The 20004-nt window shown below is 33.6% G+C and overlaps 2 protein-coding genes and 3 pseudogenes across 2 annotated transcripts; 1 reads left to right on the top strand and 4 right to left on the bottom strand.

Annotated features, from left to right (window-relative positions):
• Nucleotides 1-532: 532 nt before the first annotated feature.
• On the bottom strand, nucleotides 533-2428 carry LOC148561363 (expansin-A8-like). The gene is made up of 3 exons (XM_088490271.1): nucleotides 2173-2428; nucleotides 1448-1760; nucleotides 533-1234 (listed from the first exon to the last, which is right to left on the bottom strand). Exons 1-3 carry the CDS (start codon nucleotides 2315-2317, stop codon nucleotides 931-933), a joined length of 762 nt encoding a protein of 253 aa, XP_088346397.1. The 5' UTR covers nucleotides 2318-2428; the 3' UTR covers nucleotides 533-930.
• Nucleotides 2429-4923: 2495 nt separating this feature from the next.
• Nucleotides 4924-6527, top strand: LOC148561362 (uncharacterized). The gene is made up of 3 exons (XM_088490746.1): nucleotides 4924-5446; nucleotides 5867-6444; nucleotides 6507-6527. Exons 1-3 carry the CDS (start codon nucleotides 4924-4926, stop codon nucleotides 6525-6527), a joined length of 1122 nt encoding a protein of 373 aa, XP_088346872.1.
• A 3928-nt stretch (nucleotides 6528-10455) lies between these two features.
• Nucleotides 10456-11298, bottom strand: LOC148561361 (uncharacterized; annotated as a pseudogene).
• Nucleotides 11299-12120: 822 nt separating this feature from the next.
• LOC148561360 (uncharacterized) lies at nucleotides 12121-13079 on the bottom strand (annotated as a pseudogene).
• An 882-nt stretch (nucleotides 13080-13961) lies between these two features.
• Nucleotides 13962-14906, bottom strand: LOC148561359 (uncharacterized; annotated as a pseudogene).
• Nucleotides 14907-20004: the final 5098 nt, after the last annotated feature.

Raw genomic sequence — 20004 nt, 5'->3', positions numbered from 1 at the left:
TCGTATCAAGTTTGGACCTAGAAATGGGTCACGTTGTGAAGTTAAGTAGGTACTTAATATTTTATGTTTTTCTAACTCGTAATTTAATCATTCAGCGACTATCTTTTCTCACAGAATCTTGTGCTAGTAGGTTTCACATGGCATGAATGTATTTGGTGGAAGGTAGTTATCGCAAAATAACGACCGACAGATTCACAAAATTAAAATGAAATTACTCTACTTGATAATTGGGATTTGGGAAGAAAGATTTTATAGAAGCCATATGAAATCGATGCATTTCTACTCTTGATAGTTTCCATTTATAGTCCAAGTCAAACATATGCCACCGGAAATTGCTCTGTTTCTTGGAATTCTTCAAGTTTAATGCTACTTTATCTCCGTTCCCTTTTTAATGTTATAGGAAAAAAAAATAAGATGGTCAACTAGTACTTTAAAATGTTATGTGTTGGATTGAGGATTTAATTTGTAATAAGATTCTAATTTATAAATTTACTGTAGTATGCAACAATTAAACAGTAAAATGGGACAAGACTTGCAAATCAAAAAGCAGCATGATATTGAATCAAATCGCCCCCAACTTAGTTTTTCTACCATTTGGGGATCAAATATACAAAGCTATTGAGAATTTGGGATCACCATCACCTATAACATAACAACTAGGAGATGATGATCAATGACAATGAGATATTAATCATATATCCCGTGACACAAAAACAACTATATATTATATATATTTAGGCCTAGCGGGTGCCATATAGCCACCACAGCATAAAGACCATGTTGGCCTTTTTACTTTTTAACTTTTAACTCCTCCCTCCTAATTCTACCTCTCCTTTTCTTTTAACTCCCACACTCTCCCAACTCCAACAAGCAAAAAGCAAATGGCAATACTATATTACATGCACAAACAAAGTTTGAATTGGGGGGTTTCTAAAACTGTGACCCCTCAAATGTTTGTCCAAATTGCCAATTGGAAGGAGCAACATTGTAGCTAGTGACTGTTCTGCCATCACTGGCTGTGACTTGGAAGGAGAGGCTCTGGCCATTGAGGTATGAGTTGCTCTGCCAGTTCTGGCCCCAGTTCCTTGACATGGTTTGCCACCCTGTCTTCGAGCCCTTGATAGACACCGAGTGAATGTCTCCGGCTCCGCCCACATTTGTGATCAGAACCAGGTTGAAGTATGAGTGTCCATTCACTGTAAACCTTATTCCTCCTTTCTTGACACAGGGGACTCTGTTTCACACACAAAAAAAAAGTCAATGCATGATTCTAGTCAACACTTAGAGCTAAAAGAGCCTAGAAAAAAGTTACAAGTCCCACATTGGTTAGTTAAGCAAATCCAATGTGGTATTTATGATGAAGCTATTATTTTTATAGGATTTACTCATTGGATAAAATAATTAAAAGTTTTTGTATTTCTGTCGAGAGACCGTTATCGGAATTTACCTCCTGAAAGAAACGGGGACAATTCCGGCTCTGTATTGAGCAATTTGAAGGAAAGCAGGCTCAGCAAGATCAAAGTGTTGGAGGGGAGGGTTGCACCAGCCACCATTGTCATTAGACAAGGCAAAGTTAGGTGGGCAGAAGTTCGTGGCGGTGACCGTGATGGCGCCGGGGAGGCACCATTTGGGGTCACCGTTACACCTCATCTCATAGCAAGACCCGCAGCTCAAGCCATTGTTGAATAGAGCAGTGCTGAGTGCTGCAGTGTTAGTCCCATATCCTTGGCTATACAAGTTTCCATAGCCACAAGCACCACCTGCAATCATTAACTCTCGTTAGAAGAAAGTCTAAGATAGTAAATAATGCTTGATTCAAACCCTTAAAAGGCACCACCTTGGGACCCCATATGTCCAAATAAAAAGGCTAGGCACAATAATAAGTGTATGCAAAAAAAAAAAAAAATCATAGTGTTGTTTAATTTATTTTTAATGTGTAAGTTGTATTTTAAATATATTATGTACAAATAACTGATATAGTGATTGATTTTGTTACGTATATTTAATATGGTTGTTATAGTATTTTTTCAACAATAATTACCAATTTAGATGAAACTAGGCATTAAAGAATTAATATATTTAAATAGTATATTGATGTACTAATCTTTTTTAAACATATTGTTATTTTAAAACCATAGTGTGATTATCTAGAGTAACACTTAATGAACATACCCATTGTGCCGGATGCATCTCCACCACCATAAAATGTGGCATGGCCACCTTGCCATCCTCCACCATAGTCAGCAAATGTGCCTCTAAGGCATAGATTGAGAGCAATGAAGAGAAGGGAGATGGCAGAGGCTGCTATAATTGCCATTGTTGTGTGGTGCTAGCTACTAGAAAGCTAAGGGGATCTAGGATATGAGAGTGAGAGAAAGAGAGAGAGATGCTTTATTTGTTGCTTGTTGCTTAATGCTTAGCAAAAGGGTTTGGCTTGGTATTTATATAGGAAAAACTTAGCATAAGGTTAAGGGCATTAGGGACTATGTATGTGGGGTTATATGGGGTTGGAAAAGACAAGTTATGAGCCAAGAAAGGGTTTCAATCGCTCGCTCTCACTCGCTCTCTCATTCACATATTCATCACATCGTCGAGAGTTGCAAGAATCAAGGCGCACATGCACATGTTTCGGTTATTACACTACCAACTGCTTAATCTACGGCCCCACATGGCACATGCATTTCCCCTCTTGTTTTTTCTTTTCTCATATTCTTAATTAACTAATATATATGCTTATGTATGAAACCAGTACTAATATAGTAATATGGTTTTTCTTTAATCAATTTAGATTTGTTTAATGGTTACTTCAATTATTTTTTTAAACAAGTATTTTGAAGTTTGAATTTTTTTTTTTTTGGATATACAATAATTTATTAGTCAACAATAAGCCTTTAAATAGAATCATAATTTTTAGAAAATTAGTCTATAGTCAGTCGAAGTGGGAGATACTATAAACAATAAAGAAAAATTAGAATTTTTTTTCTTTCTTAGAATATAGAAGTCCCTTAAATCACGGTGCATAAGAAAGCCACTAATTTTGGGTTATCTAACCTCTAAGATACGTCCAACTTAGTGTGCTGTTGAGGGCAGCACCAAACGGGGTAGAAAATTTAATGCCATATGCGAAGGTATCCTAATTCCTACATAGCCTATTTTCCACAGTTTCATACTTGCTACACTCGTCAATGAAATTAAACCATTATTCTTCATTCAAATTATTAAGGGCAACCAAAACCTCAATTTGACTAATAATAAACTGGTATGTATAGTGGTAGTAACTTTATTATTTGAATGCGTTGCTGCTACAAGAGTACCCTCTTTATTATTTGAAGAGTTGCATTAAATTACCAGTGTGTGCAATTGTTCATGGTTCTGTCTTCTTATGCATGAAAAAGGACAAAAGAGTTCGAAGAAAATTCGTATTAATGTTGCAGAGGATCTGAGAAATTAGCCGACATGAAGAGAAGGAATCCACAGAAACCAATAACTCGAGTATTTTGGTTACACGTGTGCCATGCTCAACTAAAGAGGCTTTCATTAAAGTAGAGTAACCTATTAAAAAATGCTTCAAAATTATCAGATTTCTAATACGTTTAGATTTGTTAACAAAAGAATACTTTTAAAATATAACAAAAAAAATTAACTATTAAATATATATCTTTTAAAAATATTTTAAGATTTAGATTTTGATACGTTTTTTAAAACCTATTAGAAAAATAAATATTTTAAATAAACTGTAATATTTATAGATCAAATAGATAATTTTTCCAACTGTTTTTGTTAATAGCCAAAAATATAATAAAAAATTATCATCTAAAGATCAAATTTTAGTTTATATTTTTAGATACATTTTTTTTAAATAGATATTTGAATATTTGAATATTCTCATTAAATTTCAGATTAAATACATGAATAATTTTGTAATCACAAAATTTGTTTACTGTTTATTAAAAGTAATATATTTTGTTATTTTTATCTTATTTTAAAATAATTTTTATCATTAATAAATTTTGAAAATATTTTTATTAGTATTTTAATACTTTCCACGAAAAAAGAAATTCAAAGTTTACAAAGAAAAATGGAAGTTACCCACCTAAGGGGAAAATCTCTTCTCTTTTTGTCTGTATTTTCTTTTGATTGCAATATTATAGTTGGTAATCACTGGCAGCACGTATGAGTCATTTCAAATGACTAATTCGTGAATAAACAATCCTATAATTTTAAGTGTCGGTTACTTTTGACATCTTCTAAATCTAATTCTACTAATTAAGCGGACACTAATATAATTCTATAACTTAAAGTAGCATGCATTGATGTGACTATAATACTAATAAAAGTTATGGTAATACAATTAAAGAATCCAATGGTCTCAACTAAAATTCCTAAGCCTTTTCTAGGTGAAAGAATGGTAGTAACTTTCTATGCATGACAATAATTTGGTTGATTGAATCAAATTAATATCATGTAGGGTTTATATTTTTTTTGGTTTATTCAAATGGTATCTCCCAATCTTAAGGGTCTACCGTTGATCAATAAATTGCTGCATACATAAAGTGGGGTTCGAACTCCCGACACTTGCTTAAGCAAACGAGTAAACTGACCACTCGACCAACCCAAATTGGTTATGTAGGGTTTATATAATTAGAATGATATGAACATGGGAGGAAAAGTATCATGAAGTTCAGTAAGCACAATAACTAACTCGCATTAACCAATTTGATGATAAAACAAGGCCTTTACTTTTAAATTACTAACTTCATTTGTTAAGGGTGAATTATAAAGTACAGATGCAAATTTATGGATATTCTGTTTTATTCACAAACAAAGTAACAACACAATGAGCAACAAATCAGAGACTCAGAATCCTCATATAATTGCTATAACGGTGGAGGGTGCCAGCCTTTAAGTGGCACCCAAAGAAATATGAAACTACTCTTGTGGAATTGTCGGGGTTTGGGGAGATCCCTGACAATCCACAATCTTAAAGGGATTTGCAAATCTTACTCTCCCGAAGTTGGTTTTATCTGTGAAACAAAAAATCAATCTCGACAAGTTGAAGGAAAACTAAGATCTTGTGGTTTCAAAGAATGGTTTATTGTGGATCCGGATGGATTATCAGGGGGTTTGGCAATGGCATGGAGGGATGGTTGCACTATTCAGATTTTACAGCATGGTAGATTCTTCATTGCGGCATCAGTTCTGACAGCTAGTTCTAATGATCCCTATGGTGTTCTAGGTGTTTATCTCAGTTCAAATGATCAACATAGAATGGCTCAGTTTGCTGAATTAACTTCAGTCTCCCAACAGTTCGATGGTAAAATTGTGTTAATGGGTGATTTTAATGCCATTTCTAATCAATTGGAGAAAGCATGTGGGGGTGCTAAATCTCCTTCTTCTATTAAAACCTTTAACAGGTTTATTAATGATAATTCTCTAATTGATATTGGTATGTTCGGAAGACCATTCACTTGGTCAAATAGACGGAGTGGTGATGAGTTGATATAGGAAAGACTGGACCAATTCCTGGTAGGAGTTGATTGGCAGCAACTCTATCCCAATGCAGCGGTTCTTAGACTGTCAGAATCAGGCTCAGATCACTCCCCTCTTCTCTTAGACTCTAATCCGAGAACTAAGAGATCTAAACGCCGATTCAAATTCCAAGAAAGATGGTGTTCTAATGATGAAATAAGGCAGATTGTTAGAGAGGTTTGGCACGAACAGATTGATGGTTCATCCATGTATATCCTAGCTCAAAAAATAAAGCGTTGTCGGCATAAGATTGTCAGATGGCAGCAAGAACACAGATGTAATTCGAAGGTGGAGATTGATTTACTACAGTCTGAATTAGAGGAACTTCGTTTAGTAGGAATTCATGGAGGTGATATCATTTCAGAAATAGAGGACAAACTTGAAAAAGCTTTGCAAAATGAGGAATCTTATTGGAAAGATAAGTCTAGAGTCAAATGGCTCAAATCCGGTGATCAGAATACAACTTTCTTCCATCAGAAATTTAGAAATCAAACCCGAAGGAATAGAATTTGGCAACTAACTGGCAGTGATGGTGAAGTGGCTACTTCAAATGCTAGTATTGCTTCTGTGGCTGAATCTTATTTCAAGGATATCTTTTCCTCCACTTGTCATGAGAACCCTGAACCTCTGTTTACTGATTTTGAACCTAAGGTTACAGCTCAAATGAACCGTAGGCTTCAAAGACCAGTGACTATGGAGGAAGTAAAACGTGCAACATTTAGCATTCATCCTCAAAGTGCTCCAGGAGATGATGGTATGACAGCAAAATTTTTTCAAAGCTTGTGTAACATACTTAGTGGTGATGTGTTTCGAGCAGTTAAGAGCTTCTTTTCAGGGGGCAGAATTTTGAAGGATTTTAACCACACTCAGATCTATCTTATTCCCAAGATTTCTGATGCTAAAGATATGACCCAAGTAAGACCAATAAGCCTATCTTCAGTCTTTTACAAGATTATCTCTAAAGTATTTGTACATAGACTTCATGGTATGATGAATAGACTAATTAGCTCTATGCAGAGTGCTTTTATTAAAGGCAGATTAATCTTTGATAATATCCTAATTGCTCATGAGTGTATGCATTACTTGAAGAACAAAAAAAGGGGACTCGAAAATAAAATGGCACTAAAATTATATATGAGTAAGGCATATGATAGGGTGGAATGACACTTTCTTTGGTTTATATTGGAGAAGTTTGGTTTTGACTCCCGGTGGATCATGTGGATTCGAGAATTAGTGACAACTGTTTCTTATTCTGTTATTGTGGAAGGACAACCTTATGGTTTCTTCAAACCAAATAGAGGTATTCGACAAGGAGATCCTTTATCTCCCTATCTTTTTCTTTTCTGTGCAGAAGGTCTTTCCTTCTTGCTACACAAGGCAGAACAAAACAGACTAATTCAGGGTCTTCAGATACATAGGCGATGTCCCAAGGTCAACCACCTCCTCTTTGTTGATGATTCCATCTTATTTTGTAAGGCTAATCCCGAAGCATGTTCAAATATCCTGCATTTATTGAATTCTTATGAAAGCATCAGTGGCCAGAGGGTAAATCTTAATAAATCTGCTATATTCTTTAGCCACAACACTCTCTCCACTACTCGTACACTACTGGCTAGCTCTATGAATATTAATCATATTGGGACTCGGGATAAATACCTTGGTTTGCCTTCTACAGTCTCTAAATTGAAAAAGGCTTCTTTTAGTATGATAAAAAAAAAAGGTTCGGAAAAGAATCCAAAGGGTGGAAGCGCAATCTTCTATCGTCAGGTGGTAGACACGTATTGCTTAAGGCAGTGGGAGAAGCTATTCCTATTTATACATTGTCTTGCTTCAAGTTGCCTGATGGTTTAATTTCGGAAATTCACTCTCTACTTTCTCAGTTCTGGTGGAGACAAAAAGATTCTGAAAGGCGGATGGCTTGGATTAGCTGGGACACTATGACTCGCCCACGAAAAGAAGGAGGCCTTGGATTTAAAGATCTCAGAATCCAAAATCTGGCGCTTTTAGGCAAACAATTTTGGCGACTCGTAACACAGCCTACTTCCTTATTATCAAAAATCCTAAGAGGTAAATACTTTAGCAATGGTAATGCTATAACGGCAGAAATTGGAGTCTTACCTTCTTGGGGATGGAGGAGCATACTGGAAGACCGAAAGATTGTTGAAAAAGGTCTTAATTGAGCTGTGGGTACTGGAGAGAATATCCGAACCTTTGAGGATCCTTTGCTGCCTCCTCCGTATCTTTTAATGATTTCTGACATGCCAAATAGACATGCTATTTCTGAGTTGGTTCCAAGAGTTAAAGATCTAATTACTGAAGATAGGAATTGGAATTAGAATCTCATTCAAGAATTATTTTCCCAAAACGTTGCAAACAGGATTTTGTCAATTAAAATTCAGCAGAGTAGGAACAAATTGCAATGGGATTTGAATAAATCCAAGCAATATGATACAGCTTCAGGTTACAGAATTGGCTATTTATTTTACCATCCGTCTCTGGAGCTTTGCCCTAATTATATGCAGCAGAAAAAGCCGTGGATTGATCTATGGAAATTAAACTTGCCTCACAAAATTAAGCTATTTATCTAGAAAGATCTCCATGGCCGGCTTCCGGTGCTTGCTCAGATTCATCACCGCATCTTATCTATATCACCAATATGCCCCTGCTGTCATGAAGCAACCGAAACAGTCACTCATTGTTTGATCGATTGCTCTAGAATTAAAGATGTATGGTCTCAGAGTTATCTTCGTGACTGTCTTTCCCCTCAGAGTCCTAATGACTTTTGGACATGGTGGACTGCATCAACAGAGATGCTTAACCCGTTGAAGAATGCTGATCGTAATCCTCAATTGCTTGCCATCATTTGCTGGAACTGTTGGAAAACTCGCAACCAGTTGATTTTTGAAGGTTCTACTTCAATGCCGTCTGCCATTCTAGCAAGCTCTGTCAAGTTGCTCCGTGAAATCCAAAGAACTCCCAATTTAGGTCGTCATCTCCATGAGGCAAGATCTTAGTTGCATTCAATTTGATTTATCATTCTTTCTTCTTTAAGTTTTTTCTTCTTTTTTCGACCACGCACCGTTGAATGAATACCTTCAGTGTAGTGTTTTTGGAAAATTCCCACCTTTCATTATGCTATCTTGCTTTTGGACACCTTTGTATTCCATTTTTCAATAAGTAATGAAATATAACCTATTATCTTTAGAAAAAAAAAAGGTAATACATAGTCTGAGTGTTTATTATAAATCTGCAAGATAACGTAAGAAAAAGAAAATAAAATTATAATTAATATACTGTAATTACGGGATGTTATTGTTATTATAAAAAAGGAAAAAAAATACGAAATAACATAAAATTCATTCTTAAAGATGAGTACATGTATCAGTCTATGTAGAAGGGAAATAGTAAAACACTGTCTCCATAAGATATTAAATACATTTTTTATCTTTTTTTTTAATCCTTTTAATGTTAAAATTTCTTTTTTTATTGTATTAAAAAATATGAGATTTATTATTAGAATGTGATTTATTATATTTTTAGAATAAAGTAATTACACACATAAATTTAATATTAACTGAATTTATTTTATTTAAACTAACGGATGATCATGCAATAATAATAATAATAATACTCTAAATTAACTTTTAATAATTTTGTTTCAAATAAATTAGTACTTAATAAAAAAATATTGACATAATAGTTCATGCTATTTTATAAAATTAGATAAATCAATTTTAAATAATATAAGAGGACAAATTAATTTCTTCTATCCTCAAATTTTAGATAATTTAATTCTTTAATCGTATTAATTTTATAAAAAGTGAATAAAATTAGTATTTTTTTAACAGAATTACGAACTGATTTAGATTATTCTTTTATTTTATTAGATACTAATATATCTAATATTTTAGTTGTCTTTGAATCTTATCATTATGGTCATTCAAATTTTGAATATTAATTTTTTATTCAAAATTTAAAATTTTTGCAACTTAAATTATATCTTATCTAAATTTTAAAATTATTAATTTTTTTCAAATCAAAATGAATTGATCCAATCCAAATAACAATTATTAGAATCGGAATGAATAAAAAAATAAATTCAAGTTAATATAATGTAAATTCTTATCATTTGAATCAAATTTTATTAGATTGAAAAATAAAATAAAATAAATATAAATAAAATTGTAATAAATTATATTGATTTTATTTTTTAAATTAATCTATATATATTGCGTTTCAAAAATGCTATATAATGTATACGAAAAAATATAAATATTTTTTAATCTTTAAATAATTTAAAACATATATAAACAAATATAAAATATGAAATTTATTATTTTTAAAAGTTTTACTCAGTGCATGCATATTTAAAATCTTATCATAGTCTTCTAATAAATTTTAATGTTAACGCCATAAGGACGTATTCTGATGTGCACATAAATTACACCTTTTTTTTTAAGTTGGGTCACTTATTTTAACCCCAAAAAATAAATAAAAAATAAAAAATTTAGATAAAATCTGTACAAATAGATCTGTACAATAAAGTGATCTAATATACACAATTTAGCTTATTTAATATGTTGGACTAAACATATTAAATTATCATTCTACTTTAGTTTATGACAATAATAAAAAAGTTTTGTGTTCTACAAATTTAATCTAACAGAATATATAAATTTAATTTTAATATTAGTATTTATTATTTTATCTTATCTTATCTTTAACTTATATTTATTTGTTCTTATCTTATCTTTATTTGCTTTTATCTTTCATAGGTCAATACTCTATATATATTTAGTTTTACCTTCAATTCAATTTAATTCAATTCAATCAATCAACAATCAATAAAAATTCTTTCATCTTTTATTTTCTTTTTCTATTCTTTCACAATTTTATCCTGGTATCAGAACAATTTCTATATTTTTTTTAGTTCAAAGCTTGGATTTCTTGATCCAATTTTGATATCTCTTATTTTATAAAATTCTTCCAATTCTAGTTGCCTTTTCTTTGCTTCCATCAAGGCATCTTCCATATAAACATTGTAGCCAATTTTTCCATCTTCTCAAATACTAAGTGCCATTCACCCAACATTGCCTTACACATGGAATATTTTTTATTCGTTTTCTTACTTAACCGCTCCGAAATCGTAGACTCGTCGTCATCTTCCTCCTCTTCTTCTTCCTCTTCCATCCACTCTCTCTTCCCCTTCCTCTTCCACCCACTCTACTTCTTTGAATTCATCATCATTTGTGTGAACCTCTTCCTCTTCCTCTTTCTCTTCTTTAGTGAAATTTATACCGGTTTCATCAGAACAATAGTTATTACTGTCAACAAAGAAAAAAATCGATCGAGGTGGCAGAGGAAGTATACGCCAGTAACGAGAAGAGACCAGAAATACATTAAGAAAATTGGATTAACAAAGATGATAGATCCCCGGAGAACTGCAGCAGGCGTAACCACCACCAGCAACCTCTCCAGAATGAAGAGAATTCTCTGTACCCACGGTGGCATCTGGCTGGTCACCACGGCGGTATAGAACCACCGAAATACGTAGAATGTGGGCATGATGGTGTCAGTAAACAGCACCAGAGAAATAAACGACCACGTGTGAGGATCATCAGTGCTAGGGCAAGTGGCCACGGTGTGTGCTGCACATGGCCACCATATTGAAGCAGTGACGATGGCGATGAAAACCAACGCATTACGCTCAATCAAGAAAGCCTTGAACTCAACTTCTGACCTTTCTTTTTCTGTCATTCTGTTTGCCATTGTTGACACTGTTTAATAAAGGTTATTAGATTATACTACGCGGGGAAAAAGAAGGTGAAGCCCTGTTCAACTATCATTCATGGAATAGTAACTATGGCCTGTCTACGCCTTCTTCCAGCAGTTCCATCTGCGTCTTCTTCCGACAGTTCCGTCTGCATTCTGTTTCAGCAGTTCAATCTGCACTCTGTTTTAGTAGTTCTATTTGCACTCTTATTGCGCTCCACGCGTCCTCTCTATTTTATCGCGCTCTACGCACCCTCTTTTATTGCGCTATACGCGCCCTCTGAAGATCAATCTTATCGCGCTCTACGCGCTTTTTTTTAAGATCGCTGCTTGCTCTCTCTCCCTCAAGCACATTATTTCCTTTTATATTTTTGCCGTCGGCAACTCTAGCTTCATCGCACGCATCTACCTCTGCATCACTGCGCCACACGCGTCTTCCTTAATCATTTCATCGGAACTTATCCAAACTGTGGATTATTTTCAATCCACCAGCTTGCGGAGGCGTATTAAACTACTCTTCTACCTTAGTCCTTGACAACAATAAAGAAGTCTCATGGCCCACAAATTCAGCCCAACAGAATATATGAAGTCAGTTTTAATGTTAGTCTTTATTATTTTATCTTATCTTATATTTATCTTATATTTATTTGTTCTTATCTTATCTTTATTTGCTTTTATTTTTCATAGGCCTATGCTCTATATATATTTAGTTTTACCTTCATAATTTACAATTCAATTCAATTTAATCATTCAACAATCAATAAAAATTCCTTCATTTTTTCTTTTCTTTTCCTATTCTTTCACAATTTTATCATGGTATCAAAGCAATTCCTGTTTTTCTTGGTTCAAAGCTTGGATTTCTTGATCTAATTTTGATATCTCTTTTTTTTTTATATAAAATTCTTCCAATTCTTGTTACCTTTTCTTTGCTTTCATCATGGCATCTTCCATAAACATTGTGGCCAATTTTTCCATCTTCTCAAATGCTAAGTGCCATTCACCCAACATTGCCTCACACTTCAAACATTCTTTATTCGTCTTCTTACTTAGCCACTCCAAAATCGTAGACTCGTCATCATCTTCCTCCTCTTCCTCTTTTTATTCCTCTTCTTCTTCCTCTTTCACACACTCTACTTCTTTGAATTCATCATCACTTGTGTGAACCTCTTCCTCTTCCTCTTCCACCCACTCTACTTCCTTGAATTCATCCTCACTTTTGTGAACCTCTTCCTTTTTCTCTTCCTCTTCTTGGTCTTTTCCATTATCATGATCTTTTTCTTCTTCTTCTTCTCTCTTGGCAGAATTTATACTGGTTTCATCAGAACAGTAGTATTACTGTCAACAAAGAATAAAAATTGATCAAGGCGACAGAGGAAGTATACGCCAGTAACGAGAAGAGACCAAAAATACATTAAGAAAGTTGGATTAACAAAGATGCATTTCCAGAGAACCGCAGCAGGCATAACCACCACCGGCAACCTCTCCAGAATGAAGAGGATTCTCCCTACCCACAGTGACATCTGGGTGGTTGCCACGACAGTATAGAACCACCGAAATACGTAGAATGCGGATATGATGGTGTAGGTAAATAGCACCAGAGAAATAAACGACCATGTGTGAGGATCATCTGTGCTAGGGCAAGTGGCCACGGTGTGTGCTGCACATGGCCACCATATTGAAGCAGTGACGATGGCGATGAAAACTAACGCAATACGCTCAATCAAGAAAGCCATGAACTCAACTTCTGACCTTTCTTTTTTTGACATTCTATTTCCCATTGTTGAAACTGCTTAACAAAGGTTATTAGATTATACTACACGGGGAAAAAGAAGGTGAAGCCTTGTTCAACTATCATTCATGAAATAGTAACTATGGCTTGTCTACGCTTTCTTCCGGCAGTTTCATCTACGTCTTCTTCCGGCAGTTCTGGTGCATTCTATTTCAGCAGTCATGTCTGCATTTTATTTCAGCAGTTCAATCTGCACTTTGTTTTAACAGTTCCATCTGTACTCTGATTGCGATCCATGCGCCCTATCTTTTTTATCGCGCTCTACGCACCTCTTTTATTGCGCCATATGCGCCCTTTGTAGATCAATCTTATCGCGCTCTATGCACTTTTTTTTTAAGATCGCTGCTTGCTCTCTCTCCCTCAAGCACAACATTTTCTTTTATATTTTTTCCATCGGCAGCTCTAGCTCCGCCGCACGCATCTCCCTCTGCATTACTGCGCCACACCCGTCTTCCTCAATCATTTCATCGGAACTTATCCAAGCTGTGGATTATTGACATCTTCCATCCACCAGGTTGCGGGGGCGTATTAAACTACTCTTCTACCTTAGCCCATGACAACAATAAAGAAGTCTTGTGGCCCACAAATTCAGCCCAACAGAATACATAAATTTAGTTTTAATTTTAGTCTTTATTATTTTATCTTATCTTATATTTATTTGTTCTTATCTTATCTTTATTCGTTTTTATCTTTCATAAGCTTATGCTCTCTCTCTCTCTCTCTCTCTCTCTCTATATATATATATATATATATATATATATATTAAGTTTTACCTTCATAATTTACAATTCAATTCAATTCAATCAATCAACAATCAATAAAAATTCCTTCATCTTTTCTTTTTCTATTCTTTCACAATTTTATCATGGTATTAAAGCAATTCCTGTTTTTCTTGGTTCAAAGATTAGATTTCTTGATCCAATTTTGATATCTCTTTCTTTATAAAATTCTTCCAATTATTGTTACCTTTACTTTGCTTCCATCATGGCATCTTCCATAAACATCGTAGCCAATTTTTTCATCTTCTCAAATGCTAAGTGCTATTCACCCAATATTGCCTCACACTTGGAACATTCTTTATTTGTCTTCTTACTTTGCCACTCCGAAATCGTAGACTCGTCATCATCTTCCTTCTCTTCTTTTTCCTCTTCTTCTTCCTCTTTCACCCACTCTACTTCTTTGAATTCATCATCACTTGTGTGAACCTCTTCCTCTTCCACCCACTCTACTTCTTTGAATTCAACATCTATCACTTTTGCGAACCTCTTCCTCTTCTTGGTATTTTTCATTATCATAATCCTTTTCTTCTTCTTCGTCTTCTTCTCTTTTGGCAGAATTTATACCAGTTTCATCAGAACAGTAGTTATTACTGTCAACAAAGAATAAAAATCGATCGAGGAGGTAGAGGAAGTATACGGCAGTAATGAGAAGAGACCAAAAATATATTAAGAAAGTTGGATTAACAAAGATGGATCCCCGGAGAACCGCAGTAGGCATAACCACCACAAGCAACCTCTCCAAGATGAAGAGGATTTTCCGTAACCTCGGTGACATCTGGCTGGTCGCCACGGTGGTATAGAACCACCGAAATACGTAGAATGCGGGCATGATGGTGTATGTAGGTAAACAGCACTAGAGAAATAAACGACCAAATGTGAGGATCATCAGTGCTAGGGCAAGTGGCCATGGTGTGTGTTGCACATGACCACCATATTGAAGCAGTGACAATGGCGATGAAAACTAATGCAATACGCTCAATCAAGAAAGCCTTGAACTCAACTTCTGACCTTTCATTTTCTATCATTCTATTTGCCATTGTTGACACTGCTTAACAAAGGTTATTAGATTATTCTACGTGGAAAAAAAGAAGGTGAAGCCCTATTCAACTATCATTCATGGAATAGTCACTATGGCCCGTCTGTGCTTTTTTCTGGCAGTTCTATCTGCACCTTCTTCCTGCAGTTTTGTTTACATTCTATTTCAGCAATTCAATGTGCACTTTATTTTAGCAGTTCCATCTGCACTCTTATTGCACTTCACGCGCCCTCTCTTTTTTATCGCACTCTACGTGCCCTCTTTTATTGCGCCATACGCGCCCTCTGAAGATCAATCTTACCGCGCTCTACCTGCTTTTTTTTTAAGATCGCTGCTTGCTCTCTCTCCCTCAAGCACAACATTTTCTTTTATATTTTTGCCGTCAACAGCTCTAGCTCCGCCACACGCATCTTCCTCTGCATTACTGCGCCACACACGTATTCCTCAATCATTTCATCGGAACTTATCCAAACTGTGGATTATTGACATCTTCCATCCACCAGCTTGCGGGGGAGTATTAAACTACTCTTCTACTTTAGCCCATGACAACAATAAAGAAGTCTCGCGGTCCACAAATTCAGCCCAATAGAATACATAAATTAAGTTCTAATTTAGTCTTTATTATTTTATCTTATCTTATCTTTATCTTATATTTATTTGTTCTTATCTTATCTTTATTTGCTTTTATCTTTTATAGGCCAATACTCAATATATATTTAGTTTTACCTTCATAATTTACAATTCAATTCAATTCAATCAATCAACAATCAATAAAAATTTCTTCATTTTTTATTTTCTTTTTCTATTCTTTCACAATTTTATCAAAACTAATATTTGCATTGTTATAATCAAATTAAATGAAAAGTGTAACACAATTTTACATTCCATATATTAATAAAAATAACATTACAAACATCTTTGATCTCTTATCACGTTAAATCGTGACTATAACTAAAAAAAAATTTGATAAAAAATAAATACTACATTGTTTTTAGTATTATGTCATGGTTTAAAATTGTGCTCATAGCTCAATAGTTACAGTTTTCTGAACTAAGATTGTGATTTTTTTCGTTGCTAAAATATATGACTATAAATGCATAGTCACGTTTTGCTTAAACACTCTATACTCATTCACAAAAATAAATATAGATGGATGATTGTATAAAATATTTTATACTTTTAATATATCAAAATTAAACTATTTTAAATTTACATACTATATGTTTATTGTTAATAGTTAATAAAAGTAAGGCGGTAACTTTAAAGCCAAGATATCTTCATCATTTGAATTAGTTTAATTTTTACTGTACCTATAAATCCTAAATCGATATATTACTGCTGAGGAAATAAAGAAGCGTTAAAAGATTATTTGAAATACGCCAAATGGACAAGTTGTGTGGTGTGGTTGCGTTCAATCAAAGAACTAACCATTAACAAGGCGTGCGCGTTTAATAAAAAAGACTTGAAGGATGGTTAATTTGTTTCTTAATGTAACAAAGCTTTCAATTCAATGCTTGAAACAATTAATTGATCTTAGTGATGTTCCTTTTTGTATCCATGTGGCCATTAATATGAAGAGAAGCTATGGAAAGAGTTGTAGGAAAAGTGGTGAAGATCTTCTATTGGGCCCTACCATGTTACTAGCACATGCATGTCCCGTTCTTTGCGGCCCATTTTATTCATTCCTCATTGTCAGAAAAAGATAAAAAGAAAACAAGAAAATAACATGCAAACAAATTTGGATTATGACTTGTAGATAAATATGTTAATTAACTAATTAATGATTAATCTATCTCCAAGTGGATAATAATATCAGTGATGGCTGATGCCTGACGGGTATGCAACATGAGATTCTTTTTATTTTATTTAGCCATTATGAATATTATTAAACGGTGCAGAATTTTTTCATAAAATTAAAAGATGGTGACCCATAAGTATAACTGTATAACATGTTTATAATTTAGCTTTGTAGGAAATGAAAATAGAATTGTATCTTTCAAAAAAAAAGAAAAGAAAATAGAATTGAAAAATTTGACATTCTTTCCTTGTGACATAGTTCTTTCAATATTATATATAGATCTAACTTTTGTATTTGAAATTTTTATAGTAGAATGTGATGTCTATGGTTTAAGCACGAGTATTAGTATAATTCAGAAAAAATTCAATAATTTTAGTTAATGAAAAATGTTAACAAACTTGGTTCTTGAGTTCAGCCATTCCCCCCAAAACTCAGTTAATAAGTACCTGTGGCCTTAAATTTATGGGGAGTGCTAGGGGAATAATGAAAATTTTGAACAACATGAACAACCACCAATCAAATGAAAATACACTACACTCTAATTTAATGCTACTAATGAAATTTACTCTTTTAACCCTATTAATTCACATTGTTTACACATTGTTCAAAAATCTTGTTGGTTGCTTATACTTTTCCTAAATTTATTAATTAAGGCAATGAAAAACTCCTATATATTAATTATCAATTAGTATTAGGTTGACAAACCTGCTAATCTTGTCTTATTATGCATCGAAAAGACAATAGAGGATGGTTCCTACGAGTGATTATTATATGTGAAGGAACAATTTCTGCTCATTTTTACTGAAGGATGTTTTCACCTTTTTTTTTCTTCATTATTTCCCCATTAATAAAATTCCTGGGAATTCACCCTAGATTCATACATTAAAAGCAAAAGATAAATAACCAATTGAACTTTGAGTCTCCGCTTTTTCAGTGCTAGCTAGTCAATATTTGTGGCTTTACCGCAAATTAAAGAAAGAAATTGAAATAGAATAATGCAACATCTAAGATATGGAGTGCGAAAACTTATGTCAGTTTTTGATAGAGAAGCGGAAAATGGATGTCCAAAATGCGAACGACCAAAAGGGAAAACCATAAAGTCACTTGCCTAAGCATTTATGAGCATGCAACATTCCACGTTTCTTGTTCATATATATGTGATAAACTGATAACTGAAAAGGCTCAATAATTATGGCAAGGAAGAAATTTTAAAACAAGGAGAAAATTGGTGCTTGAAAGATCAAAGTATTAAAATTATTAGGAGAATATCGTTTCAGGGTAGCAGTGGGTGAAGGACACTAGAAATGAGATCCACAAATAGGGTATGTGGACTAAAAGAAAAGAAAAGAAGAGTATTGTGATTTGTGAAAGTGGCTTCCACAAGGGTTGTCCCCAAGACCACTTGGCCAACATGCAAAATATGATGTAAAGACACACACAAATAAAGCATTATATGGATATGGATTTTGGAATTGAAGGCATTGACGTAAAAGGGTGGTTTGAGAGGTCACATTTCAAGTGGTAGTTAAGTAGTGCAGTGGTCACATGAATTTTGAACATATAAGACCGGTCTTTCAGAAGAAATGCAAGTTCAAACTACCATGTTCCAAAATCCAAACCCTACCATGTGAAATTATTTAAGAGGGTTGTAACCAATTGAGTTTTCGTTACAACATGTTTGGTGCCCACATATCTGTTGAACTGTTATGTTGTCTCTTATCTACTTTGGACCCTTAGGTTAGTTGTTTCAACAAGTGATTAGGTTGAGGTTGTTAACAAGTTGAAATTAGGTTGAGAACGAAGAGGGATAGCAGTTATTTTGATGTTACTACTTACTATGTTGAACAATAGTTTCATTCTTGACTTGCGAATGTTAAATTTGAAATGTGCACTGAACTGGTCAGAATTCTTATTTTTTTGGATCTGCACTTGGAACAATTTCTTTTCTTAACAAGAATTTCAAAGATAATATTACCAACTGAATCATTCGACCAAGGTGAGAGAAATATATAATGATTCCCAATTTATATCTTTTGTTTATACCCAAGAAAAAAAAGTAGTTATTTTAAAAGATTTTAATCCATTTGAATCACTTATAAGAACAATTTTTGTTGTTGTTAAGGCACCGTTTGGTTGATATACATGTATGCCAAAGACAGAAATATGATAAGATGTATTTTTTGTTTGGTATGTAAGACACATAAATAAGAGAGACATGAGTATACAAATATACTCACAAAAAATATGTATCATGTGTCTCTCCAATTAGTTGAGACAATAATTTTTAGTTTGAGACACTGAAATTTTTACAATTTTATCCCTTTAATATTTTTGTAATTCCATCCATATTCTTAGCATTTTCAATCTAATTTCCTTTTCTTTAACCACTCTTCATTTCCTCTCTCTATAATCTATCCATACCCTATCCATGGCTGTTGCCCGACTTTGGACTTTGATGGCATCGCCCTTCATTCTCTTTATGGTGGCATTGTTTGTCTTCTCTTTGGTATTGTTGGTCTTTCTCTCCCTTTTACATTTCATTCTTCCTCTCTTTGGTGGCAGGAGCAATTGCAGATCTATAGTGAAAACAACCATAAATCTCATTACAAATTTAGTCTTTTTACATCGACTCTGCCCTTCTTTCACCTCTCCTCATCTTCATATTCTTTTCATTCTTCTCTATCTCTTTCTTTTCTTTCATTTACCCTAATGCCTTGTTTTACCTTATATTTAATTTGTATTTATTTAAAATTTTATTTTTTAATAAAAATTTTGAATCTGTTTGTATTGTTCAATTGGGATGCTATTGAAGAATTTTTTTTTATTTTATAAATGTTGAATTTGAAATTGAATTTTATTTGTGACGTTATTTATTATGGATGGAGTGATAACTCATTCTCTGTTTGAGTTGATGTTTAAATTGATGGAAATTTGTGTTTGTTATGCTGTTTTTTTTAGCAATTTTGTTAGTTTTGATGCTTATGAGATTGATTTTGTTTTGATTAAGAATTACTGGATTAAGAATTACCAAACAAAAAAGAATCTGTGTTGGTTTGAAGATGGTGATGCCATGGTAAATTGTAATGATTTTGAAAGAGAGTGAAAAGGTTGAAGTGATGATGGCGATATAGGAACGATAAGGGTAAAATTGACTTTTTAGTAGAATTATGAGTTGTATGTTCAGTCGATGTCTTATTAATTACCAAACACAATACAAAATTAATTTCTTCTTGTACCGATGTATTCTTATGTATTTGTGTGTACGTTTTCATACTTTCGAAACAACAACCAAATACAGCCT

Source organism: Arachis ipaensis, chromosome B6, assembly GCF_059453495.1.
Source record: "Arachis ipaensis isolate K30076 ecotype BB chromosome B6, ASM5945349v1, whole genome shotgun sequence".
In the NCBI taxonomy this organism is placed as follows: domain Eukaryota; kingdom Viridiplantae; phylum Streptophyta; class Magnoliopsida; order Fabales; family Fabaceae; genus Arachis; species Arachis ipaensis.
The sequence above is the reverse complement of the archived record's forward strand: the minus strand, read 5'-3'. Positions and strand labels throughout refer to the sequence as shown.